Here is a 23,566-nt window from a genome sequence, read left to right on the forward strand (position 1 = left end):
CCACCCCCACAATGTGCTATATGATTCCTAATCTGTCCATTTTATAGAGTATATTTATTCCTAGTTTTCTGCATGAGTTACGGTCATTTATGATGTTAAACTGTGATGTCCAAATTTCTAACACAATATATCCTTCTTCTACTTCTTTCCCCTTACTTACATTTCTGAATGGAATACTTGCCTTGATAAATGTAGTGCAACCCCCCTCCCCCCATGAATGTTCTTCCGTCATAACTTGAATCCATCGATTAAATCATTTGTGACATTTTTCCGTTTTTGATTTGGTTTCTATTGTTGCATGTATGACTCCTGCTATAGAAGTGACTAGTTTCTTTAAATCAACCCACACTTTGTCCTCTTTTGGTTGTTCTTGCTGTTTAATGACTTGTTCTTCATCTGTGTGTCTTGTCTCTCTACTTCTCCTCTGGTTCACCATCTTGTCAGCATCTGTGTTTTTGTTTTGTACCCTGACCTGTTGAATCTCTACCTCGCTCTTCATTACTTCACATCCTCCACATGCCACACTATGGTTCCCTCCACAGTAACAGTTTGTTTGCATCCCTTTCCCACACTGCTCATACTGATGATCCTCACCACATCTAGCACACCTTCTTTTTCCTGTACATGTCATAGCAGTAAGACCAAATGTTTGACAGTTGAAGCTGGGTATATATTCCCTCACTGTGTAAGTCATGTTTCCCAGCACTACTTTCTTTGGAAGAATTTCTTCCTCAAATTCCAGCAAAATGCTTTAAATACCTCTTCACCTCTTCTCTGAAAGCCTGTTATCTCTGTGCATCCTTCAGTTTCCCACCTTTCAGATCTAATTCAATCTCAATCACACCGTCACCACGGTCTTTACCTTGAATGATACAAACTTCTGATCATTAAGCAGCTGTGGACCAGAGAGAAACTGACCGACAGAGATTTTTAAATCTTTAATGAAGTGGACATTTTTTATTTTCATGTAAAAATAAAGAAATGATTCATGTAAACAAAGCAGCCACAAGATATTAAAAGTGAATAAAACAACCTGAGGTTTTAAAATATAAGAAGCTTGTCTGAACTCAGCAGTAATTTATTTATAACAGCGACTCACAGCTTCACGTCCCGACCTGTAAATACAATGTCACTTTTTACATTTAAAAGTAAAATTTGCATTAACTTTACACAATTTTCTTCACAAAACTTGGAAATATTCACGACTTTGACTTTTGTGTGTCAAAGGACAGAGCAGCAGCAGATCCAGTGATGATGCTGTGTCACATCCACAGGAACACACAGGGAGGATGGTGGACTGGACACTGTGTGACAGCTGATCTAAGAGCAGCTCACCTCCTCTGATTCCTCTGGAGCTCTGTCTCCACTCTGCCTCCCAGAAACAAGGCCCAGTCAGAGCCGCTCTACACACAAGCTGCTGCTGCTTCAGCCTCTGGATCCTCAGGACACAGCTCAGCCTCCGTCCACACACACTGTCCTCTTCACACTCACTTTCACCAAGACAACTCCCACCTGTTGAGAGAAGAAGACATCAGTGTCACAGAGACTCACTTCATCAGCTGTGAGTCAGTGATGCAGCTCATCCAGTATAAAGAGCAACAGGGACTTCAGTCCTGTTCAGAGGTGGAGCAGCTTCCTCTCTGCTTCATGTTCACGTGTTGGAATGAACACGCTAAGAGCTCAGTGTGTGTCCTCTGCATGTCAAAGTGCAGAGTGGACACCTGAGAGTTGGATTTACTGCTGCTACAGGTCAAGACATGTTTCACTGTGTGAGCATGTGCTCATAAAAGGGGCAGGGTTTACTGCGTATGACCAATCACAGACATGGACAGTTTGACTGACAGCAGAGCCTCATATTTCACAACCAGGATCAAACTGTTCTATAATAAAAATCAGAGGAGAACAAATACATGATCCAGAATAAAAGAAACTCAGTTACAGCTGCTAAATGCAAGAAGAACAGCTGGTAAAACATCTGTGATTGTGTCAATATGTAAGTTACAGCTCCCCCTGGTGGAATTTGGTAAAAATATATAACCTGACCACTGTTCTGACCCTCAAATGTGTATGATGTTTAGTTACGCAACAGCACTCCCTTCGGGCAGTTTAGGTATATAACATTGCTAGGGGTCAAGGTGTGATTCGCCCAAAAGTAATTCAGAGTTAGGTTATTTGCATTAATTTATAGACGTCAGCTCTACACATAAGTTGTGTTATTCTTCTGCGGGCTAACGCATCGTCTGTAAGTATTGCTGTCTACAAATTGTGTCTCTACAACCAGAAGGCTACTTTGCCACACAGTTTTATGTTTACAGCGGCGGTTCTGCCAAGCGGCTACGCTAAGCTAACATGTATCGCCATGCCTTTTAATGTACGAGCCGCCGTGTGATGTTATTGAAGTAGCTCTGAGAGGTGGATTGTAATCTGTCAGGTCTGTATTGTTTTTACAGTTTGACCAACTCATTAAAGCTGCGAAAGTCATCTCTGCCGTGGAGTTTTTTGAGAGCGTTAAGCTGGTTGGATAGCTAGCATCAGCGCTAGCGAGACCTTCACAGTGAAAAGACCTCATTACAGCCGCTACGGAAACAACGACATCCAGCTTACGGAGCTACATCAAGAGCTAAGTGGCTAACACAGGGCATGTGGCCAGTCTTCACGCCAGCCTCCATGCCAGCTTACCTCTTCATCTGATATCGATATCAACAGACTTTGACCATAATGGAAGACATGGACAACGCAAGTAAAGTGAGCACAGCGGAAGCTCTGTGTGCACGCCGGCGTCACGCGCATCATCCAGTTCAAAGGCAAGTTTAGCGGTGGCCATGGCAAGAGCAAAAGCTCAAGGCGCACTAGCTAGAGCAGCTCACTCCAAGAGGGAAATCGAGCTGAAATTCGAGCATGCCTTCTATACTCTTGATGCATTAAAGGAGGAAAAAGAAAAGGATGTTGCCATAGCCGAAGCAAAAACGTTGCAAGCTGGTTTATTAGAGTTTGATGTTGAAGTGTCCAGCAGAGGCTCTGGTCCAGTGGCTCAGGTAATTAAATAAACGCGCACCGCTGATAATGTGGAATGGCAAGCCAGAACAAGCACAGATGAATTACCTATGAAACATGAACAATGTTGCCCCTCATCAAAGTAAACCACAAATAATTAATTAAGATGAGGCTGCATTGCTCACGCAAAGGTTTTTCCCAAACACAACCTGCTGCTCCTGCCTACACTACGCCTCATCACACATCACAGGCTCTCAGGATTGTGAATTAGCACCGTCATGTGACAGTGCTCCACCCAGGACCACCTGTCTGGAAACCTAAGACGTCCTCTCCCTCTTCAGAGCATGGCGGGGAGGAAGACATCAAGGTGCACACAAGTGTGTGGCGAAGGAGTAAGCTCCAGAGCATGCTCCAAGATATGCCTCGTATCGAGCCGGACACAGAGGGGAAGCCAAGAAAATGTATGTAATGCTGGATGGGCAAAGCAACCGCTCTTTGGCAAGTTCTTTGACTTTTTCAAAATCTCAGGGTCCTCTTACCCCTACACATTGAAAACATGTGCTGGAAAAATGGAGACAACTGGCAGGAGAGCCTGTGGGTTCACCGTTGAGTCAGCAGACAGGAGACAAAGCTTTCCTCTACCCACACTTCTAGAGTTCAACCAAATTCCCAATTACCATTCTGAGATACCTACCCTGACCGCAGCTAGCCATCATTCTCACCTCTAGCACATCGCTGATGTAATACCACCCCTTGATCCCGATACCGACATACTCCTACTTGGCAGAGACATTCTCAGGGTCCACAAGTTCCATGAACAGATAAGTGGTCAAAGAAACGCTCCTTTCGCTCAAAGGCTGGATCTGGGATGGGTTGTTGTCGATGACCTGGGCCTTGGAGGAGCCCACAGACCACTAGAGGTGAGCAGATACAAGACATACATTTTAGATAATGGTCGTGCCAGCCATCTGCAGCCATGCAACAGCCAAATCATGGTAAAAGAGTACTTTAGTCAAGCACCTAAGCATTCACATCATGCTGCACCGGCCCCCTGTTCTGCTCAACGACACATCGTGATGACAGCTTAGGAGAAACGATCTTCACTAGAACTGCTGGTGACCACAACCTCGCGCCATCAGTGGAGGACATGATGTTTCTCCAGATCATGGAAGCTGAGTTCCATCAAGACAGATCGAATAGCTGGGTGAGACCACTACCTTTCAGGTCACCAAGAAAGAGACTGCCTAATAATAAGAAACAGGCACACAACCGCCAGTGTGGTGGATTCTGTGTCCTGTGGGCTGATCGTGGTGGTGGCGGGCCCTGTGTCGCGTTGGCATCGGCTACGGGCATTGGACCAGGACCGCGGCAGCGGCTCGTGGTGGGTGGAGGTGGACGGTGACTGAGGACTGGAGTGGCGTTCTGGTCTGGATGGTGGATCGTGGTCCTGCTTGTTGCTGACCATGGACTGTGATTGCAGCGGGACTGCTTGGCATGTCATGTTGGGGTTGTCCTTCGGGATGCTTACCCTCATCAAATGCTGCTAGAGACTTTAATCTTTAATCTCGAAGACTTTAATCTCGATGATGTTTTCCTACGTGGCATCTATTGCACCTCTGTCCATCCTGGGAGAGGGATCCCTCACATGTGGCTCTCTCTGAGGTTTCTACGTATTTTTACCCTGTTAAAAGGGTTTTTAGTAGTTTTTCCTTACTCTTGCTGAGGGTTAAGGACAGAGGATGTCACACCCTGTTAAAGCCCTATGAAACCAATTGTAATTTGTGAATATGGGCTATACAAATAAAATTTGATTGATTGATTATGTCATTGCGGCGCACACACTCGAAAACCGCCGCAGATGAAGGCCCATTTCCTAGAGTTCATGGAAAACATGCTCAGCAAAGAACGCACAGAAGTTGCTCCACCTCTGAAACAAGGACAAAAGTGTTGGTATCTACCCCTGTTTGGCGGAAGCCAGATAAGATCCGAGTGGTTTTCGATTCCAGTGCATCATATGAAGGACTTTCCCTCAACGAGGTCCTGCTCACAGGCCCGACCTCAATAATAGACTGCTAGGTGTACTAATGAGGTTCAGGAAGGAACAGGTGGCCATTACTGCAGACATAGAACACAGGTTTCACTACTTTGTCGTGAAGGAGGATCATAGAGATTTTCTCTGATTCCTATGGTACAGAAACAATGACCTCAACTGCGACATAGTGGATTACAGGGTGCGCGTCCACCTCTTTGGGAACATTCCCTCCCCTGCTGTGGCCATTTTGCACAAGATTGCATCACATCGCCCCAGGGTCATCGAGGCATTCCCACCTGAGGATCGTTCCAAAGATGTAGAGGCCCTAGACCTCTTTGCTGATGAGCAACCCACTCAACGTAGCCTTGGGTTGTCTTGGAACATGCGCACAGATGCTTACACGTTTCAGAGCACAGCCGATCAGAAGCCTTTCACTCGCAGAGGAGTATTGTCAATGGTAAACAGTCTTTACGACCCCCTTGGATTCCTTGCACCAGTCTCAGTGCATGGAAGGCTGATACTCAGATACCTAACCAAGCAAGCAAAAGACTGCCCAAAGACATGAAAATGGACTTGATTAGGTGGAGAGAGTCACTCCAAGATTTACAGGAACTCCAGATACCACACCCCTATGCACCTTTTCTACTGCAGGTGCAAAAGCAAAAGAACTATGTGTCTTCGCAGATGCGTAAAAGTGAAAGCAATTGCAACTGTGGTCTACATTAAGGTGACTAGCCATGCAGGACAAACTGAAGTCGGCTTTATCTTAGGGAAAACAAAGTTGGCTCCCCAGCCTGGACTTACAATCCCGAGACTGGAACTATGTGCGGCTGTACTCGCAGTGGATGAAATAACGTATGTGAACGAGATAAATAACTCGGGGCCAGGAGATCTGAATCTGTTGTTTACTAACAAGATGAGTGGAAGAGTAGAAGATTCTTGATGAGAAACGTTTGAATCCCATGATGTTGCCTCGATAATGAGCTTTAGTTTGACACAAACGGTCATCTCATTTAATTCTAATTTAACATGATTCCTCTTCGTACATAACTTGAATCCATTCATTAATTAATCTGTAACATTATAAATATTCAGCTGCTTGTTAAAGCACATCTGATTTTAGTTCTGGATTTCCTAACCTGATCTGCAGGACAGAGATCGGGTCCAAATAATCTAGTTTTACTGAATCAGGACTTGTTTTTTGTCCACCATGTCTGATTTCATTTTTATCATCCATGTTATGAGTTTGTGCTGACTTGGATAGTCTCACTGACTTCAAGTTCAATTTCAATTAAAACACATGGACCTATTTTCAGGAAGTGTTTTGGTGACAGGATGAGTCCCGAGAGATTGAGATGTTCTTAGTGAGTTAGAGATCAACTGAACCAACCAGACGTTGATTTAAACTTCCCTTATCCGTCCCTTTAAGGAGAGTGTGAACCACACAACAGTGTAGAGTCACTGTGGTCAGTGGGCGGAGCTTTGATACGGGTTGATCTCCAACTTAACCTGGAGCGGGTTAGGCGTTCATCATAAGTTACCATGGTGATTTACCTGAAGTTAACCTGATCACAAATCCTGCTTGGTAGCACAGACCCTGGATCAGTGATACTGAATGTGTTTAGTAAAATACTGATGAAAGCAGCGTGGACTGACTCCAACCATCTACTGACCTCAGAGTCTCCAGTCGACAGGTTGGACTCTGCTTTAGATCAAGCAGCTCCTTCACACCTGAGTCCTGCAGGTCGTTGTTGTTCTTCAGATCCAGTTCTCTCAGATGAGAGGGGTTTGACCTCAAAGCTGAAGCCAGAGAAGAACAGCTGATCTCTGACAGACTGCAGTTCTTCAACCTGAATAAAGAATAAAACTTAACTGTAAATTAAACTGAGTTCATGTGTGAAAAATAACTAAAAAATATCCATGTCAGCACAAACTCATAACATGGATGATAAATATGAAATCAGACATGTTGGACAAAAAATAAGTCCTGATTCAGTAAAACTAGATTATTTGGACCCGGTCTCTGTCCTGCAGATCAGTTTAGGAAATCCAGAACTAAACTCAGATGTGCTTTAACAAGCAGCTGAATATTTATAATGTTACAGATTAATTAATGAATGGATTCAAGTTATGTATGAAGAGGAATCATGTTAAATTCGAATTAAATGAGATCAATTGGGCGTAAATACTGTTTTATAGATATGAGATCTACAAAAGTCAGTCAGTGAACTGACCTCAGAGTCTCCAGTCGACAAGTTGGACTCTGTAGAAAACCACACAGCTCCTTCACTCCTGAGTCCTGCAGCCTGTTTCTACTCAGATCTAGTTCTCTCAGATGAGAGGGGTTTGACCTCAGAGCTGAAGCCAGAGAAGAACAGCTGATCTCTGACAGACTGCACTGATACATCCTGGATAAAGAAATATGAATATTAGAATGTGTCCTCCTGTTGTTGTGGATCGTAATCATGTCAACACAGACTCTCAACAAGCTGCTGACCTCAGTCCAGTCTGTGACCTGAAGAAAAATATCAGATCAGACATGTTGGACCATTGTTTCATTCATCAGCTTCTTCTCTGTGTGTTGGTCACTGAGCAGGTTTGTGTAATTAAACACTGTTTAAAGTAGTGATGGCTCTTGACAGTCACTTCCTGTTTGTTTCTATACGTATCAACTGTCCAATGTGTTTCAATAAGAATGTGACTTATTTTCAAAACCTGAGGAGGACGTGTGCTCGGCCTCAGTTCACATGTTATTTACTGACACTTTCTTGGTGATCAGGAGCAGGTGAGTGCAGGTGAATGGAGTTGATGAGGTGGACGTGACTGACAGGCTGGGTGAGTGACAGATGACTGAGGGACAGTGAGCAGAGCAGAACTGAGACAATTTAAATAAATAATGACCCAATAAGAAAGAAAGTCTGAAAAGTGAAGAAGGATTTAAGGACCTCAGAGTCTCCAGTCCACAGTTTGGACTCTCCAGTCCAGAACACAGCAGCTTCACTCCTGATTCCTGCAGTTCGTTTCCACTCAGATCCAGTTCTCTCAGATGTGAGGGGTCTGACTTCAGAGCTGAGGCCACGACTTCACAGTGAATCTCTGAAAGTCGACAACTAATAAGTCTGTATTTAAAGAAAATATCTGTTAGACTAAAATCAGAAAACACAACATTCACACAAAACGTGATCATGCGACCCTCACCCTGGTAAATCCCCTTTTTGCCTCATGAACTTGTTAAAAACTCCTCAAGAGAATCCAGCGTTCATTCAGATTGACAGAGGAACTCATTAGATTCAGGTGGTCTAGGTCAAAGGTCAAGGTCACACAACATGTTTCTGGCCTCTTTAACCTGATGTCTCAAGTCTGTCTTTAGGGGATTTCTTCACATTTTGACCAGTTGGACTTAAAGATAAACTGATTATATTTCAGTGGTCAAAGGTCAAAGGTTACAGTGACCACATATTATTGTGACTGCAACATGTCAGGAACCTGGAGGGACTCACACTGCACTGGTGGCGTACAAACGCATGGTGGTAATTCTAGCTTGACATGGGTTCATTCTGCGCATGCAAACTTGATGATGTTTTCCTACACGTGGCATCTATTGCACTTCTGTCCGTCCTGGGAGAGGGATCCTCACATGTGGCTCTCTCTGAGGTTTCTACGTATTTTTACCCTGTTAAAAGGGTTTTTAGTAGTTTTTCCTTACTGTTGCTGAGGGTTAAGGACAGAGGATGTCACACCCTGTTGAAGCCCTATGAGAAAAAATTTAATTTGTGAATATGGGCTATAAAAATACAATTTGATGCGGTAATGCGTTAAAATGCGTTAAAATAATTATCACACTAATTCTACAAATGAATCATCCCGCGTTGTATATTCAAACCAAATGTATACATATTTTAAAGTATATATTACGACTCATCTCCACTGATTGAACATGTTGTTAATGATGTCTGGACTCACTGAGCCTTCCTGCAGTTCCTCACAGCTGGGATCAGTCTCATTCGACCCTGGTCTGATGTGTTGAACTTCTCCAGGTCCAACTCATCCAGAACCTCCTCTGACATCTGCAGCATGTAGGCCAGAGCTGAGCAGTGGATCTCAGAGAGTTTCTCCTTCGATCTATTTTCTGATTTCAGGAACTGTTGCATCTGTTGATGAACTGACTGGTCGTTCATCTCAGTCAGACAGTGGAAGATGTTGATGCTTCTGTCAGGAGAAATGTCATCACTCTGCATCTCCTTCAGGTTGTTGATGACTCTCTGGATGATCTTTGGATTATTTTCTTTCCGACCCAGCAGGCTTCCTAAGACTCTCTGGATGATATTTGGATTGTTCTCTGTCCGACCCAGCAGGCCTCCTAAGACTCTCTGGTTGGACTCCAGACTGAGGCCGTGAAGGAAGCGAACAAACAGGTCCAGATGACCATTTGTACTGGTGAGGGATTTCTCCATGGTTCTCTTCAGGAGGTCATCCAGGGAGAAGGTACTACGTGTGTTCCCATATGTTCCCAAGAAGAAGTTGAGTTCTTCTGTGTTCCTCTCGGTGTAGCAGTGGAACATGTAGACTGCAGCCAGAAACTCCTGAACGCTCAGATGAACAAAGCAGTGGACGGATTTCTGGAAGATCACACACTCTCTTCTGAAGATCTCAGTACAAACTCCTGAGTACACTGAGGCCTCTGTGACATTAAGACCACACTGCTCCAGGTCTTCTTGGTAGAACATGATTTTTCCTTCCTCCAGATGTTTAAGTGCCAGCCTCCCAAGCTTCAGAAGAACATCCCTGTCAGCATCCGTCAGCTGCTGTGGAGTCGTCTCATGTCCATCACCGTACTTGATGTTCTTCCTCTTTGTCTGAACCAGCAGGAAGTGTGAGTACAGGTCAGTCAGGGTCTTGGGCAGCTCTCCTCTCTGGCCTGTGGTCAACATGTGCTCCAGAACTGTAGCACTGATCCAGCAGAAGACTGGGATTTGACACATGATGTGGAGGCTCCTGGACGTCTTGATGTGTGAGATGATTCTGCTGCACAGCTCTTCATCACTGAATCTCCTCCTGAAGTACTCCTCCTTCTGGGCCTCAGTGAAGCCTCGTACTTCTGTGACCCTGTCAACATATGTAGGAGGGATCTGATTGGCCGCCGCGGGTCTGGAGGTTATCCAGACGAGAGCCGAGGGAAGCAGATTCCCCCGGATGAGGTTTGTCAGCAGCACGTTGACTGATGACCTCTGTGTGACCTCAGACACAAGCTCCCTGTGGTTGAAGTCCAGAGAAGGTCTGCTTTCATCCAGACCGTCAAAGATGAACAAAGGTTTACAGACAGCGAGCGTCTCTGCCGTGAGCTTCTGTAACGCTGGATGGAAAACATGGAGCAGCGTGAGAAGACTGTGCTGCTGGTCCTTCACCAGGTTCAGCTCCCTGAACGAAAGCACAGCCAGCAGACCAACATCCTGGTTTTCTAAACCCTCTGCCCAGTCCAGAGTGAACTTCTGCACCGAGAAGGTTTTTCCAACGCCAGCAGCGCCGTTGGTCAGGACGACTCTGATGCTGCTCTGCTGGTCAGTGGAGGCTTTAAAGATGTCGTGGACCTTGATGGGAGTGTCGTGGAGGATCTTCTTCTTGGAAGCCGTCTCAAGCTGCCTCACCTCATGTTGAGTATTAACCTCTTCACTCTGTCCCTCTGTGATGTAGAGCTCAGTGTAGATCCTGTTGAGGAGGGTTCTACTTCCTGTTTCATCAGTTCCTTCAGTCACATGTTCACATCTCCTCCTCACACTGAGCTTATGTTCATCTAAAACCTCCTGCAGACCACGATCTGCTGAAAGACAAGAAACAAAATCAGAGACAGAGAATCTGAGAATCTGCTGATTGTTTTCATCAGATACAGAAAAACTACAGAAAGTAAAAGCTTTTTAACTTTGTGCTTTTCTAACGATGTTAAATGTTGATGCTGTATGAAGGAACAAAATAAAACCACATGTGATGTTGTCAGAAGTGAAGACATCAGCAGACACATGTACAGTGCTGCTCTGACCGGCTGTCTGAGCTCCAGCTCCTGTTCTGGATCTTTGTCCACACTGGGGACAGGAGGAGTCTCCTGAAGAACCAGACTGGTCCCAGTATGAGGTGATGCACTGTCTGCAGAACCAGTGTCCACAGCTGGTGGAGACTGGATCCTTCAGGACGTCCTGACACGAAGCACAGCAGGACGACTGCTCCTCCTCAGAAACATGACTCCTCTTCCTCTCTCTGTGAAGACATTTCCTGATAACTCACATGTCACAGTCACAGGTTGTCATTACTTCTGTCAAGAAGGTTTTGTTTTCACCCAGTATGTTTGTGTTTTGGTTGGTTTGTTCGTTAGTGGGATTATAAAAAAAACAACAGATTACCAGTAAACTTGGTGGAAGGTTTTGGTCTGTGAACCAGATCGGATGGGGGGGGGGGGGGGGGGTCCTCTTTCCGAGACTTGTTCAGAGGACTGATGTTCACCAGTGTGTGGAATTTGGTGCAGATCCAAATCAAAATGAGTCTCTCGTGGATTTCAAAGTGGTTTCATAAGGAGCGTGTTGGTTCTTGGTGGAGGTCTGAGCTCTTTGAGTGATTCTGAGAGATTAGTCACCAACTTCAATGAAGCTGTGTCCTAATGCAGGGGCCACACTAGAGGAAACTAGATCCTCTTCAGAGCAGGTCACAGTAGAAACAGTCTCTTACTCTGTGGGGGAGGGTCCAGGTTCATTACTGAACTCTGGAGGATGTCTCATGGACTGGTCACTCTTCAGAGACAGACAGCTGGACCCTGGAGACTCTGCTCTCAGTCTGTGGTCCTGACCTCTGCAAACACAAACATGTTTTATTCAGAACACATCATTCACTGATTCATTCTCTGAGGATTCAGTTTGGAGGTTCACATGTTTGTAGCAGGTCTCTTACTTTGTTTGTGAGGGTCCAGGTTCATTACTGAAGTTTGGAGGATCAAACATGGACCGGTCACTCTTCAGAGAAACACAGCTGAACCCTGGAGACTCTGCTCTGTCCTCCTCTTCCTCCTCATAACCACTCATCTTCAGTCTGAGAGGAAAAACACTGTGAGCTCAAAGGAATCAGGACAAACAAGTCTGTCAAGAAACACACCCAGAAGTACCAATGGACACACACACACACACACACACACACACACACACACACACACACACACACACACACACACACACACACACACACACACACACACACACACACACACACACACACACACACACACACACACACACACTAAGGTGATTGTAACGTATGATTCTGAAAACATGTTCTGTTATTAAAACACTTGATGAACAGATGTGATGAAGATTAAACGTGTAACTGTGAGTTAACTCTGTTAATTAGTCCTTTGAAGGCTCTTTGTTCCACAGCTGCTGTTCACATCTGTCACCAGGTGTGAACTGACAAACTTAGAGTCATGTGATCAGCAGACGGATGTTAACAGCAGGTGTGAGAGTGAGACAGTAAAACCTTCAGAAAGTTGTGTTCACACTCACCTGCTCACTTTCCTTCGTTCTGCTCATCCAGGTGAAAATGGAATCTGACACTTCCCTGTTCTCAGGCTCCTCCTCTCTCTCTTTACAGTAGATATGAGAGTTGCTCACAGACCATTTAAAGCTCCAGTGTGTAAGACTCAGGTGAAAGGATCCATCTTTGGAAATTAAATATAAAATAATCCTGGTGATGTTTCCACTACTGTGTTTGATCTAAATTGTATGAATCACAGTTTTCTTTACTCTAGAATGGGAAGATCTGTATCACATTATAACGTGAAACTCAGCACGTTGTCCTGTGGAGTGGAGCTTCCTGAAACAGCCGCTCACAGGAGGAAACAGTGTATTTGTTGGGGACTATTTCCAGCGGCGGATGGAGCTCTATGGCACAAACACATGAGATGTGTCAGGGTGTGGATGCAGACACAATATGTTCATATCAACAAGAAGAAAAATATATAAAATATCACCAGACTTGTTCTTTTAAACTTCTTCTCCTGATAATCAGACTGAGAGAGTTTGAGTTTTGGGCTGTGAATCATCGATTAAAGTCTGTTCTTCATCTTCTGGTTATTATACTGAAGGATAGACTCCTCCTTCTTTTCTCATCTAACAGAATTGACTTTTCTTTCTTCTACTTCCCAGCCTATGTGTATATTACTGAATATTTGGTAGTGGTCACCTCCAATTGTTGAGTCTTTCCCATACTTCCCACTCACATGTCCATGCCACCTCACTTGATACCAGTGTCAAATCCAGTGCTGAAGTGTTACCTGTGTGTACGTCTATCAGTGTCCCTCTCCTGTCGTTGATACATATTAAATTACTATCCTCCAACAGTTGTCCTAGTATCTCCCCATGTGTGTCCGTCTTTCTCCCTCCACACAATGTGCTATGTGAATTAAAATCCCCTCGGCAAAAGATATGATTCCTAATCTGTCCTTGTATCTGCTTGAGTTTATTTATTCCAAATTTTCTGCACGAGTTATAGTGATTTATGATGTTAAACTGTGATGTCAATATTTCTAACACAATATATTCTTCTTCTTCTTCTTCTTTCCGCTTGCTGAAATCCCTGAATGGCATATTTCCCTTGATAAAATATAGTGCACCTTGTCGTGATTCTTGTTGTTCTGGGTTTGAACCTTCATGGTTGAATATACACTTATTGCAAGTTGCTTTGGATAAAAGCATCAGCTAAATGAAATGTAAAGTAATGTAACAACCCTTATTGATCAGAAACCTGTCTCACCAAGCGAGAAGATGTTTTACATGAAAACTTACTTCGTCAGAGAAGCCCTCAAAGTGTTTAGTGGCAGTTGACCAACTTAAACAGCTCGGTGTTGCTGAGATTCTGTCCTAGTGTTCTGAGTCCTTTCCTCTGAGGTAGCTCAGACGCTGCCTTTTAAGCATGTAGATCATTATGCTAACAGCTCTCACCTGTGCAGCCCCCTCACCTTCACACGGTGGAAGGCAGTGTTGTGCACTTTCACACCTCTCATGAACTAGTTCAAAGTTCAGTTCATACAAGTAAACATGAATTGTTCACGTTCACAGTTTAGCATTTAAATTCTGAACTAGTTCATAGTTCAGTTAATTTCATAGTTTTAAGGGGGGAAGTGAGGCGCCCGGCTGTTCACACAGGACGCTCATTTCTCAGCGCCGGTCAGCCCGCGATTCTGCTTTCTCCGCTTGTTGTTGAATGTAATCCGTTCAATGTACTGGTTTGGGGGTAAATGATGATGGTCTTCATAGGACCCCCCCCCCCCCCCCCCCTCTCTCTTTTTATCAATATGACTGTTTGTATGGCTGTAGTGGATGGGTCGGGGGACATTTAATTATGTGATTGGAAAAATTGGGAAATTAAAACTCCAGGACAACAGAAGGGGAATAAAAAGTATGTGATGCATATTTGATCATTTATATCATATCCAATTTGTCATTAATATCGTTTAAAATAATTTTTCAGTTTGTTTACTTGCGCGATACGCCTGCGGCGAGCGTGCAAGGAAAACCATCGAAGGAAACCATCGATGCAGGCCGCAAGGCGCCCTTGTACGATTTGAACCTGCGTTTGAGACACTTCGTTACCGTCTGTCTTTCCCTAAATCCAAAGCTGAGCTGCTCTCCATGCTGGACATGGGGATTCTCTACACATTCAGGTACCTGCTTTGGAGGATTGTGGGAATTGGGCCAGACACCGATGATGTGATCGTCATTTAACCTTAAGCGCTCCGCCCTCTACAGGTATCACGTGTGGCCCAAAGGTCACGCTCATACCAACTATGCCAAATGGCGAACAGCCACCACCCCCTACAAGGTGGAGTGTGAGCCGGACTTTGAACCGTACGTGGTGGTGAGACGAGACTGTCCGGAGTACGACCAGAGATTTGTGGGCTTCGGCTGGAACAAGGTGTCGCACATCATGGAGCTGGATGCACAGGTACGTCTGTGAATAGACGATGATGTGGAAATTCAAAGGTCACATTGATCCCTGGAAACGGTTCTTTCTTTTTATGTGAGGAAGTTTATTCTTGTTTGTATCGAGGAATCAAGCAAATTTTGTTTTCTCCGCTGAACTACACAAACCTTCCTTTATATTTTCCTTATCAAGGCTAAAACTGCACTCATCTAAGTATTTGTTACTGAGATGATAGAAGAAGTTACATTTTCCTCATTTTGATTTAATTTCACTTACTCTCCTCAGGAGTACGACCTGATGGTCCTTCCAAACGCCTTCATGATCCACATGCCTCACGCTCCGAGCTCTGACATCTCTAAGTTCCGCTCCAGCTCCAGTTACCGCAACTGTCTGAACACTCTGAAGGACGAGTTCCACCAGGACCTGTCCAGGAAGTACGGCTCGGCCGCTCTCAAGTACCTCACCGCCCAGAGGAACATCTGAGAGCCGGCGAGTTCCGAGTCCGTCAGCCCTTGTGCTCTGGGAGCTCGGGTACGTACTGACATGGCGCCGCACGGTCGGCCATAGTGACGCCCTGGTGCGAATATGACGGAAAAGCTTTACAGCCCCTTTGGAAATATGGCGTGCTCCTGTGCATTAACCCTCGAGACGACAACACGCAGAGATGAAGACTTGTCAAGGACGGAGTGACGCGGACTCTTGAATGCAGGACTGAGCGGGCTGAAGGGACGATCGGGTAACGGAGCGTTCACACCGATCAGACACGTTTTATATCGGGAAAATGACCATATTCTTACAATCTGTTCTGACAATCAGGGCTTATTCCACAAGACTTGAACCAAAACATCTGGACACTCGACTCAGAGACACTGAGACAGAGCTGAGTGGTTTTCACAGAAGACGATGGTGTAAGGAGTCGAACTGGAGAAAGATTTAAGCCTTATCACTTGACATATTTCATGATTTTCATTTTTGTCTAGTGTGAATCCAAACCAATGAATAATTGCCGACAATGTTTTGTGTATAATTTTTCACGAAAATCATTAATTTTAAATTTTTCTCTATTTTATGACATGAATATCCATCACGTGTGTGCGTGATCTTTAACATGCTTTTGCTTATTGTCGAAATCAGATCCTCCTACACGTGATCATGTTCTTTTTGTTTTTTCATCCGTCGGAAAGAAACAAAAATCTTTTATCAGAAAAGTCAACACTGAACTCGACCACAGACGTGTGACAGTGAGTTGATGTGAATGAAGATGTTGAAATGAGAAGAAGTTCAGGAGCTTTTAGTTTCTTTATGTGTCTGATTCACTGGGTGAATGTGCCGTCTACTGAACCTCCCACCCACAACCCTCTGTCTTTTAGTTAAGTCCAAATCAAACAATTAAATGATTGTTTGAATACTGAATATTAATAATAATAATAATAATGAATATAAAGACGATCAGTGACTCTAAATAAAGATGGACGACACATCTCAACGTTCTCCTGCCATACAAAACTGGAGTGGTCGATGTCCAATCTGCTAACATGAAGGAGACGGGATGTACGAACTGTACTGCAGATAGCCACAAGGGGGCGTTCTATCTCGTAGTCCATCTTTATTTACAGACTCAGGAGAGAAGAGGTGGAGTTTACTGATCTGATTTTAAAACTGTAACATCTGTGCAGTCTGTTTGTTGGTATCCACTTCCTGTTTTATTTTGTTGTCCGGGTTCTTGTGTCCTGTGTCTAGATTTACTTCCTGTTTGTTTCCCCACGCACCTGTACCTTGTTTCTCATTAAGCACTCTCTATTTGTACCCTGTGTTTCCCCTCACCCTCTGCCAGATTGTCATTGTCGCCACCGTGTGTGCATGCTCTCCAGCTCTTTCATTCGTGTTTTGGACTACCTGCTTTTTGACTCTGCCTGGATCTATGACTTTGGATTTTGCCTTATCCCTGAATGGACTTTTGAAGTAAAGTTTTATTTTTTATACTTTATTTTGCTTCTCGTGCTTCTTTTCTGCTACTGAGTCCCAGATCTGTAAAGAACTGTCACAAAAACGTAGCAGAAGGAAACTGTTGTTTCATTTAAGTTGGATTTTACCTGTTTTGATTTGTCTTTTTTTCAATGTTTGTTTGTTTGTGTCCGTCCCATCGACCGTGTTGATATTTTTTATAAATTGTTGTCGGTCATGAAAGACGAAGAATCCAAATCAATGGTTTTAAATCATATTTATATTAGTAACTGAATCTAAGGATCTCTCCGTGTAAATTCAGGTTCATCAAAGGGTTTATTTCGAAAAGCAGAACAAACTTCAATTTATTTTAATAGCCAGTCATGTTGATGGGACGTCGTCGCCTCTCGGGGGGGAAACCAGCTTTAACATCCACTTTTATTTTTGTTTGTCATCTGTATCATCTTCTAATTCTGTTAAAAATCATTATCCATCAGAGCGTCACTTTATTTCATGATCCTTCATCCAAACAGCAGTGATTCACATTGAGTTCCACTGAGAATCAGAGTCGGGGGCAGAACACGAGTGACGGCTCGTTCTGAGTTTATGTTCTGATGACGAGTGTCCTGCGGAGCCCCGCCCCCTCCCACACCGCCTCCATTGACTTGTTGTTGATTGTGGTAAATGCTAGTGCCTTTGCTGTATTGTGAAACTGGATATTGATTGTACTGTTGATCTGACAGGGCCTGGGGACAGTCAGGCGCTCTATTTATTATTGTTGAGTCAAATCAATCATATTTTTCTATGTAAGTGCTTTAAATAAATTTGCCCTTTTGTAATGGCTGTTTCCAGGTTTTTGTTTCTCTGCAGAATACGTGCAGCGACCTCAGTGAGCACAGACGCCTCCTCAGCTGCTGCAGAGTCTCCAGTGAATTAAATGAGGATTACTGAGATTATTTAAATTAGTCACTGCAGGGCCAAACGTATCTCGGGATATCCATGAATTTAATATTTATTAAGGTCGGTGGTTTTAAGCCTGTGTGCATCTTACATGCATGTGATTGGTCCGGGGAAATTTGCCATTGCAAACTGAATAACTGAAGAATCACGATACTTCACATCCTCTTTAAATGTAAATGTCAGTTTATTAATAGTTTATAGTGAGACGACATGTTGGTCACCAGACAATTCACTTTTATTACTGTTTTCTTACAGAACAAATTGATCACCATGACAACACAAAACATGTGGATGCATCTAGAGTAGTGTTGTTCAATTATGCTTTTAACGTGACACCGTGTGCCTTAGGGCATTTAATGAATCTGGTTATCAGAAATTTTTCTGAATATAACAAATATTTATATTAAAAATAAATTCAAAACTTTAATTGATTAAAGGTACCTCAGGGCACCAACCTTCAAAGGAAGAGAAAAGAAAGCCAATTTATTGATTAAGTCTCATGAAAGTACAAAATTGGAACTCTGATTAACAATTTAATTAATAACTATAAACAAAATTAACTTATAGATAGTTAGCAGAGTTGAAAAATAGAGTTCTTGACAGTGTAGAGGTTGGCAAAATTCACACTTATGCAACATTCATTAAAACATTTGTGAAAGAAAAAGATAAAGTAAAAAAACAAATTACTAAAGTTGTACTTGCTATATGAATATGTGTGTGTGTCTATGAGTGAGTTTGCCTTCAAAATGGCGGCTGGCCCCTATGAGGGCAATACACCATCTCCCCTCGTATGTCTATGACATGTAGCGAGGGTCAGAGAGATGTGTGTGTGTGTGAGGAAGTTACAAGATGCATGAGAAAGACTGTGAAGAGCATAACACGACTAACATTAACTTTCAAATAACTTATAACCAAAATATCAGAGCAACACTAATCAAACTTATAAACATCACCTGGAATCGAATAAACAGTCTCTGCTTAGCCATACATTATTATTAATCACAGTTGTGTTACCCGTCCATGAAAAGGGAAAAAAGTTGTGCTGTTTGAAGTCCAGTGAAGTCGTCTTGTTGTGTTGCGGCTCCTGTTGTTGTTCTGCTGTGTGATGCAGCTCTTGTGCTGTTCTTAGGCAGGCTTTTGCGTTGCTGCCTTTTGGAAGGTTTTAGCAGCCTGCTCCAGTCAGGCCTGCTTGAAGGTTAGTAGAGCTTGGATTGGAAGGTGGTTTCCTTGGTGAAGTGAGCTGCAAGCTGTACCTCTCCTCCATTGAAGTTGATCAGAAAGAGAGGTGGGCTCCTCTCGGAGAGATGAGTTGAGTTGAAAGAGTAGGTGAGCTGGACAGCCTCACCTTCTCTCTGAGGGTTGCGCAGAAAGAGGAAGAAGGGGAGGGAGAACTGGGCTTATAATTGCCTGGTGACCTCATGGTTCATGGTTCATGGCGCCCAGAGTGACCTATAGTGGTTCAAACAAGAGTCCCCGGTCAGGTTTCACACCTCTTTGTGACGTTGAAGCCGGGTGACTGGGTTCTGGAGGCTCTGGTTTGTCTCCAGAACAAAGAACTTGTGCTCCAGGTTTGGACTACAAATGTAGGCCGAACTGTAGTTCACGAATACCAGGTCCAGACAGTAGAATAGAAAATGATAGTGACTTTGACATCATTGTATTCTACACAAGCTGCTGCAGCCTCGGGATACTCAGGACGCACCTCATTCTCCGTCCACACACAATGTCCTCTTCACACTCACCTTCACCAAGATCACCACCTGTTGAGAGAAGAAGACATCATTGTTTCCAGAGACTCACTTCATCAGCTGTGAGTCAGTGATGCAGCACATCCAGTAGAAAGAGCAGTGGGGACTTCAGTCCTGTTCAGAGGTGGTGCAGCTTCCTCTCTGCTTCATGTTCACATGTTGGAATGAACACGCTAAGAGCTCAGTGTGTTTCCTCTAAATGTCAAAATGCAGAGTGGACACCTGAGAGGTGGATTTACTGCTGTTACAGGTGAAGACATGTTTCACTGTGTGAGCATGTGCACATAAAAGGGGCGGGGTTTACTGCGTATGACCAATCACAGACATGGACAGTTTGACTGACAGCAGAGCCTCATATTTCACAACCAGGATCAAACTGTTCTATATTAAAAATCAGAGGAGAACAAACACATGATCCAGAATCAAAGAAACTCAGTTACAGCTGCTAAATGCAGCAAGAACAGCTGTTAAAACATCTGTGATTTTTTCAATGTGTAAGTTACAGCGCCCCCTGGTGGGATTTGGTAAAAATATATTACGTGACCACGATATAATAAAGTTTGTGAAAGAGATTAATAACTTGAGGCCAAGAGATCTAAATATGTTGTTTACTAACAAGATGAGTGGAAGAGAAGAAGTTTCTTGATGGGAAACTTTTGAATCCCAGGATGTGGCCTCGATAATGAGCTTTAGTTTGACACACACTGTCCCACTGTCTCTGAGGACACATAATGACTGAGGACACACACACTGTCTCACTGTATTTGAGGACACACACTGAATGAGGACACACACTGTCTCACTGTCTCCGAGGACACACACTGACTGAGAAAACACTGTGGTGAAACCTCTGACATCGCTACTCTATGAAAACACATTCAGGAAGCTGACTGAGTACATTTTATGTTTTAGTGACAGGATGAGTCTGGAGAGATTGAGATTTTCTGGGTGAGTTAGAGATCAACTGAATCAACCAGACATTGATTTAAACTTCCCTTATCCGTCCCTTTAAGGAGAGTGTGCACCACACAACAGTGTAGAGTCCCTGTGGTCAGTGGGCGGAGCTTTTATACGGTATGATATCCAACTTAACGTGGAGCAGATTAGCTGTTCATCAGAAGTTACCACGGTGATTTACCTCGGTAAGAAGTGGACGAGCTTCGTAGGACTAAAAAAACTGAACCTGAAGTTAACCTGATAACCACAAATCCTGCTTGGTAGCACAGACCCTGGATCTGTGATACTGACTGTGATTAGTAAAATACTGATGAAAGCAGCGTGGACTGACTCCAACCATCTACTGACCTCACAGTCTCCAGTCGACAGCCTGAACTCTGCTCCTGATCAAGCAGCTCCTTCACTCCTGAGTCCTGCAGGTTGTTTCCACTCAGATTCAGTTCTCTCAGATGAGAGGGGTTTGACCTCAGAGCTGAAGCCAGAGAAGAACAGCTGATCTCTGACAGTCTGCAGTTCCACAACCTGAATATAGAAAAAAAGTTAACTGCTATTTGAACTGAGTTCATGTGTGAAAATAACAGACACATATTCATGTCAGCACAGAATCATGACATGGAAGATAAATATGAAATCAGACATGTTGGACTAAAAACGAGTCCTGATTCAGTACAAACAGATTATTTGGACCCTGTCTCTGTCCTGCAGATCAGTTTAGGAAATCCAGAACTAAACTCATTGTTTTAACAAGTAGCTGAATATTTAAAATGTCACAGATTAATAAATGAATGGATTCAAGTTTTTATGAAGAGGAATTATGTTTTATTATAATTAGATTAGATCAATTGGCTATGAATGCTGTATTATAGATATGAGATCGACAAAAGTCAGTCAGTGAACTGACCTCAGAGTCTCCAGTCGACAGGTTGGACTCTGTAGAATACCACACAGCTCCTTCACTCCTGAGTCCTGCAGCGTGTTTCTACTCAGATCCAGTTCTCTTATATGAGAGGGGTTTGACCTCAGAGCGTAAGCCAGAGAAGAACAGCTGATCTCTGATAGTCTGCAGCCCTCCATCCTGAATAAAGGATAAAACTTAACTGTAAATTAAACTGAGTTCATGTCTGAAAATAACAGACAAATATTCATGTCAGCACAGACTCATAACATGGAAGATAAATATGAAATCAGACATGTTGGACTAAAAACGAGTCCCGATTCAGTCAAAATATATTATTTGGACCCGGTCTCTGTCCTGCAGATCAGTTTAGGAAATTCAGAACCAAAGACAGATGTGTTTTAACAAGAAGCTGAATATTTAAAATGTCACAGATTAATAAATGAATGGATTCAAGCTAGGTATGAAGAGGAATTTTGTTAAATCAGAATTAAATGAGATCAATTTGGTATAAATGCTGTATCATAGATATGAGATCTACAAAATTCAGTCAGTGAACTGACCTCAGAGTCTCCAGTCGACAGGTTGGACTCTGTAGAAAACCACACAGCTCCTTCACTCCTAAGTCCTGCAGCTTGTTGTTTCTACTCAGATCCAGTTCTCTCAGATGAGAGGGGTTTGACCTCAGAGCTGAAGCCAGAGATGAACAGCTGATATCTGACAGACTGCAGTACTCCAACCTGAATAAAGGATAAAACTTAACTGTAAATTAAACTGAGTTCATGTCTGAAAATAACAGACAAATATTCATGTGAGCACAGACTCATAACATGGAAGATAAATATGAAATCAGACATTTTGGACTAAAAACAAGTCCCGATTCAGTCAAAATATATTATTTGGACCCGGTCTCTGTCCTGCAGATCAGTTTAGAAAATCCAGAAGTAAACTCAGTGTTTTAACAAGTAGCTGAATATTTAAAATGTCACAGATTAATTAATGAATGGATTCAAGTTATGTATGAAGAGGAATTATGTTAAATTATAATTAAATTAGATCAGTTGGGTATAAATGCTGTTTATAGATCTGATATCTACAAAAGTCAGTCAGTGAACTGACCTCAGAGTCTCGAGTCGACAGGTTGGACTCTGTAGAAAACCACACAGCTCCTTCACTCCTGAGTCCTGCAGGATGTTGTCACTCAGATCCAGTTCTCTCAGATGAGAGGGGTTTGACCTCAGAGCTGAAGCCAGAGAAGAACAGCTGATCTCTGACAGACTGCAGTACTTCATCCTGGACAAAGGATAAAACTTAACTGTAAATTAAACTGAGTTCATGTCTGAAAATAACAGACACATATTCATGTGAGCACAGACTCATAACATGGAAGATAATATGAAATCAGACATGTTGGACTAAAAACGAGTCCTGATTCAGTAAAAATAGATTATTTGGACCTGGACTCTGTACATCAGATCAGTTTAGGAAATCCAGAACAAAACTCAGTGTTTTAACAAGTAGCTGAATATTTAAAATATCACATATTAATTAATAAATGGATTCAAGTTATGTATGAAGAGGAATTATGTTAAATCAGAATTAAATGAGATCAATTGGGTATAAATGCTGTTTATAGATATGAGATCTACAAAAGTCAGTAAGTGAACTGACCTCAGAGTCTCCAGTCGACAGGTTGGACTCTGTAGAAAACCACACAGCTCCTTCACTCCTGAGTCCTGCAGGTCATTTAGATCCAGTTCTCTCAGATGAGAGGGGTTTGACCTCAGAGCTGAAGCCAGAGAAGAACAGCTGACCTCTGACAGTCTGCAGTTCCACAACCTGGATAAAGAAATGTGAATATTAGAACGTGTCCTCCTGTTGTTGTGGATCGTCATCATGTCAACACAGACTCTCAACATGCTGCTGACCTCAGTCCAGTCTTTGACCTGACGATAAATATCAGATCAGAGATTTTGGATCATTGTTTCATTCATCACTTTGTTCTCTGTGTGTTGGTCACTGAGCAGGTTTGTGTAATTAAACACTGTTTAAAGTAGGGATGGCTCCTGACAGTCACTT

The 23,566-nt window shown here is 43.2% G+C and overlaps 2 protein-coding genes across 11 annotated transcripts in view; both read right to left on the minus strand.

Moving 5' to 3' along the window:
* Positions 1-23,566, minus strand: part of LOC128443015 (NACHT, LRR and PYD domains-containing protein 12) — a 37,305-nt gene that overhangs the window by 8,246 nt on the left and 5,493 nt on the right. Inside the window, exons 7-12 of one of the 5 annotated variants that reach the window (XM_053425704.1) lie at positions 23,159-23,326; positions 22,607-22,780; positions 22,051-22,227; positions 21,494-21,667; positions 20,941-21,114; positions 18,053-19,647 (exon numbers count right to left, since the gene is read on the minus strand). The exons of 1 other annotated variant lie outside the window; for it this stretch is intronic. In XM_053425704.1, coding sequence (XP_053281679.1) covers positions 19,641-19,647; positions 20,941-21,114; positions 21,494-21,667; positions 22,051-22,227; positions 22,607-22,780; positions 23,159-23,326 — 874 coding nt within the window. In that variant the 3' untranslated portion in view covers positions 18,053-19,640. Of the gene's footprint in view, positions 1-18,052; positions 19,648-20,940; positions 21,115-21,493; positions 21,668-22,050; positions 22,228-22,606; positions 22,781-23,158; positions 23,327-23,566 lie in introns of those variants that run through there. 3 more of the 5 variants (XM_053425712.1, XM_053425728.1, XM_053425737.1) reach the window with 3 other exon arrangements.
* Positions 924-12,898, minus strand: LOC128443067 (NACHT, LRR and PYD domains-containing protein 12). Of its 6 annotated transcripts, none has more exons than XM_053425793.1 (10): positions 12,565-12,897; positions 11,960-12,097; positions 11,741-11,860; positions 11,061-11,275; positions 8,990-10,844; positions 7,972-8,145; positions 7,261-7,434; positions 6,700-6,876; positions 3,717-3,908; positions 924-1,512 (listed from the first exon to the last, which is right to left on the minus strand). In XM_053425793.1, exons 2-9 carry the CDS (start codon positions 12,088-12,090, stop codon positions 3,845-3,847), a joined length of 2,910 nt encoding a protein of 969 aa, XP_053281768.1. In that variant the 5' UTR covers positions 12,091-12,097; positions 12,565-12,897; the 3' UTR covers positions 924-1,512; positions 3,717-3,844. The 6 variants fall into 6 exon arrangements, with proteins under 6 accessions (XP_053281768.1, XP_053281759.1, XP_053281777.1 ...); XM_053425784.1 differs by having other exon boundaries at positions 8,990-10,841; positions 11,004-11,275; XM_053425802.1 differs by having other exon boundaries at positions 8,990-10,841; positions 12,565-12,896.

Source organism: Pleuronectes platessa, chromosome 1 (assembly GCF_947347685.1).
Source record: "Pleuronectes platessa chromosome 1, fPlePla1.1, whole genome shotgun sequence".
NCBI lineage: Eukaryota > Metazoa > Chordata > Actinopteri > Pleuronectiformes > Pleuronectidae > Pleuronectes > Pleuronectes platessa.

What these genes read in the sequence shown, in the direction of transcription:
- LOC128443067 (XM_053425784.1), bottom strand. Translation starts at nt 12,090, where the DNA reads ATGAGTGGTTATGAGGAGGAAGAGGAGGACAGAGCAGAGTCTCCAGGG. An exon ending in CCTGGACCCTCACAAACAAA is followed by an intron (nt 11,861 to 11,959) that starts GTAAGAGACCTG and finishes TTGTGTTTGCAG; the next exon opens with AGGTCAGGACCACAGACTGA. An exon ending in AGGAACTGCAGGAAGGCTCA is followed by an intron (nt 8,146 to 8,989) that starts GTGAGTCCAGAC and finishes CTTTAAATACAG; the next exon opens with ACTTATTAGTTGTCGACTTT.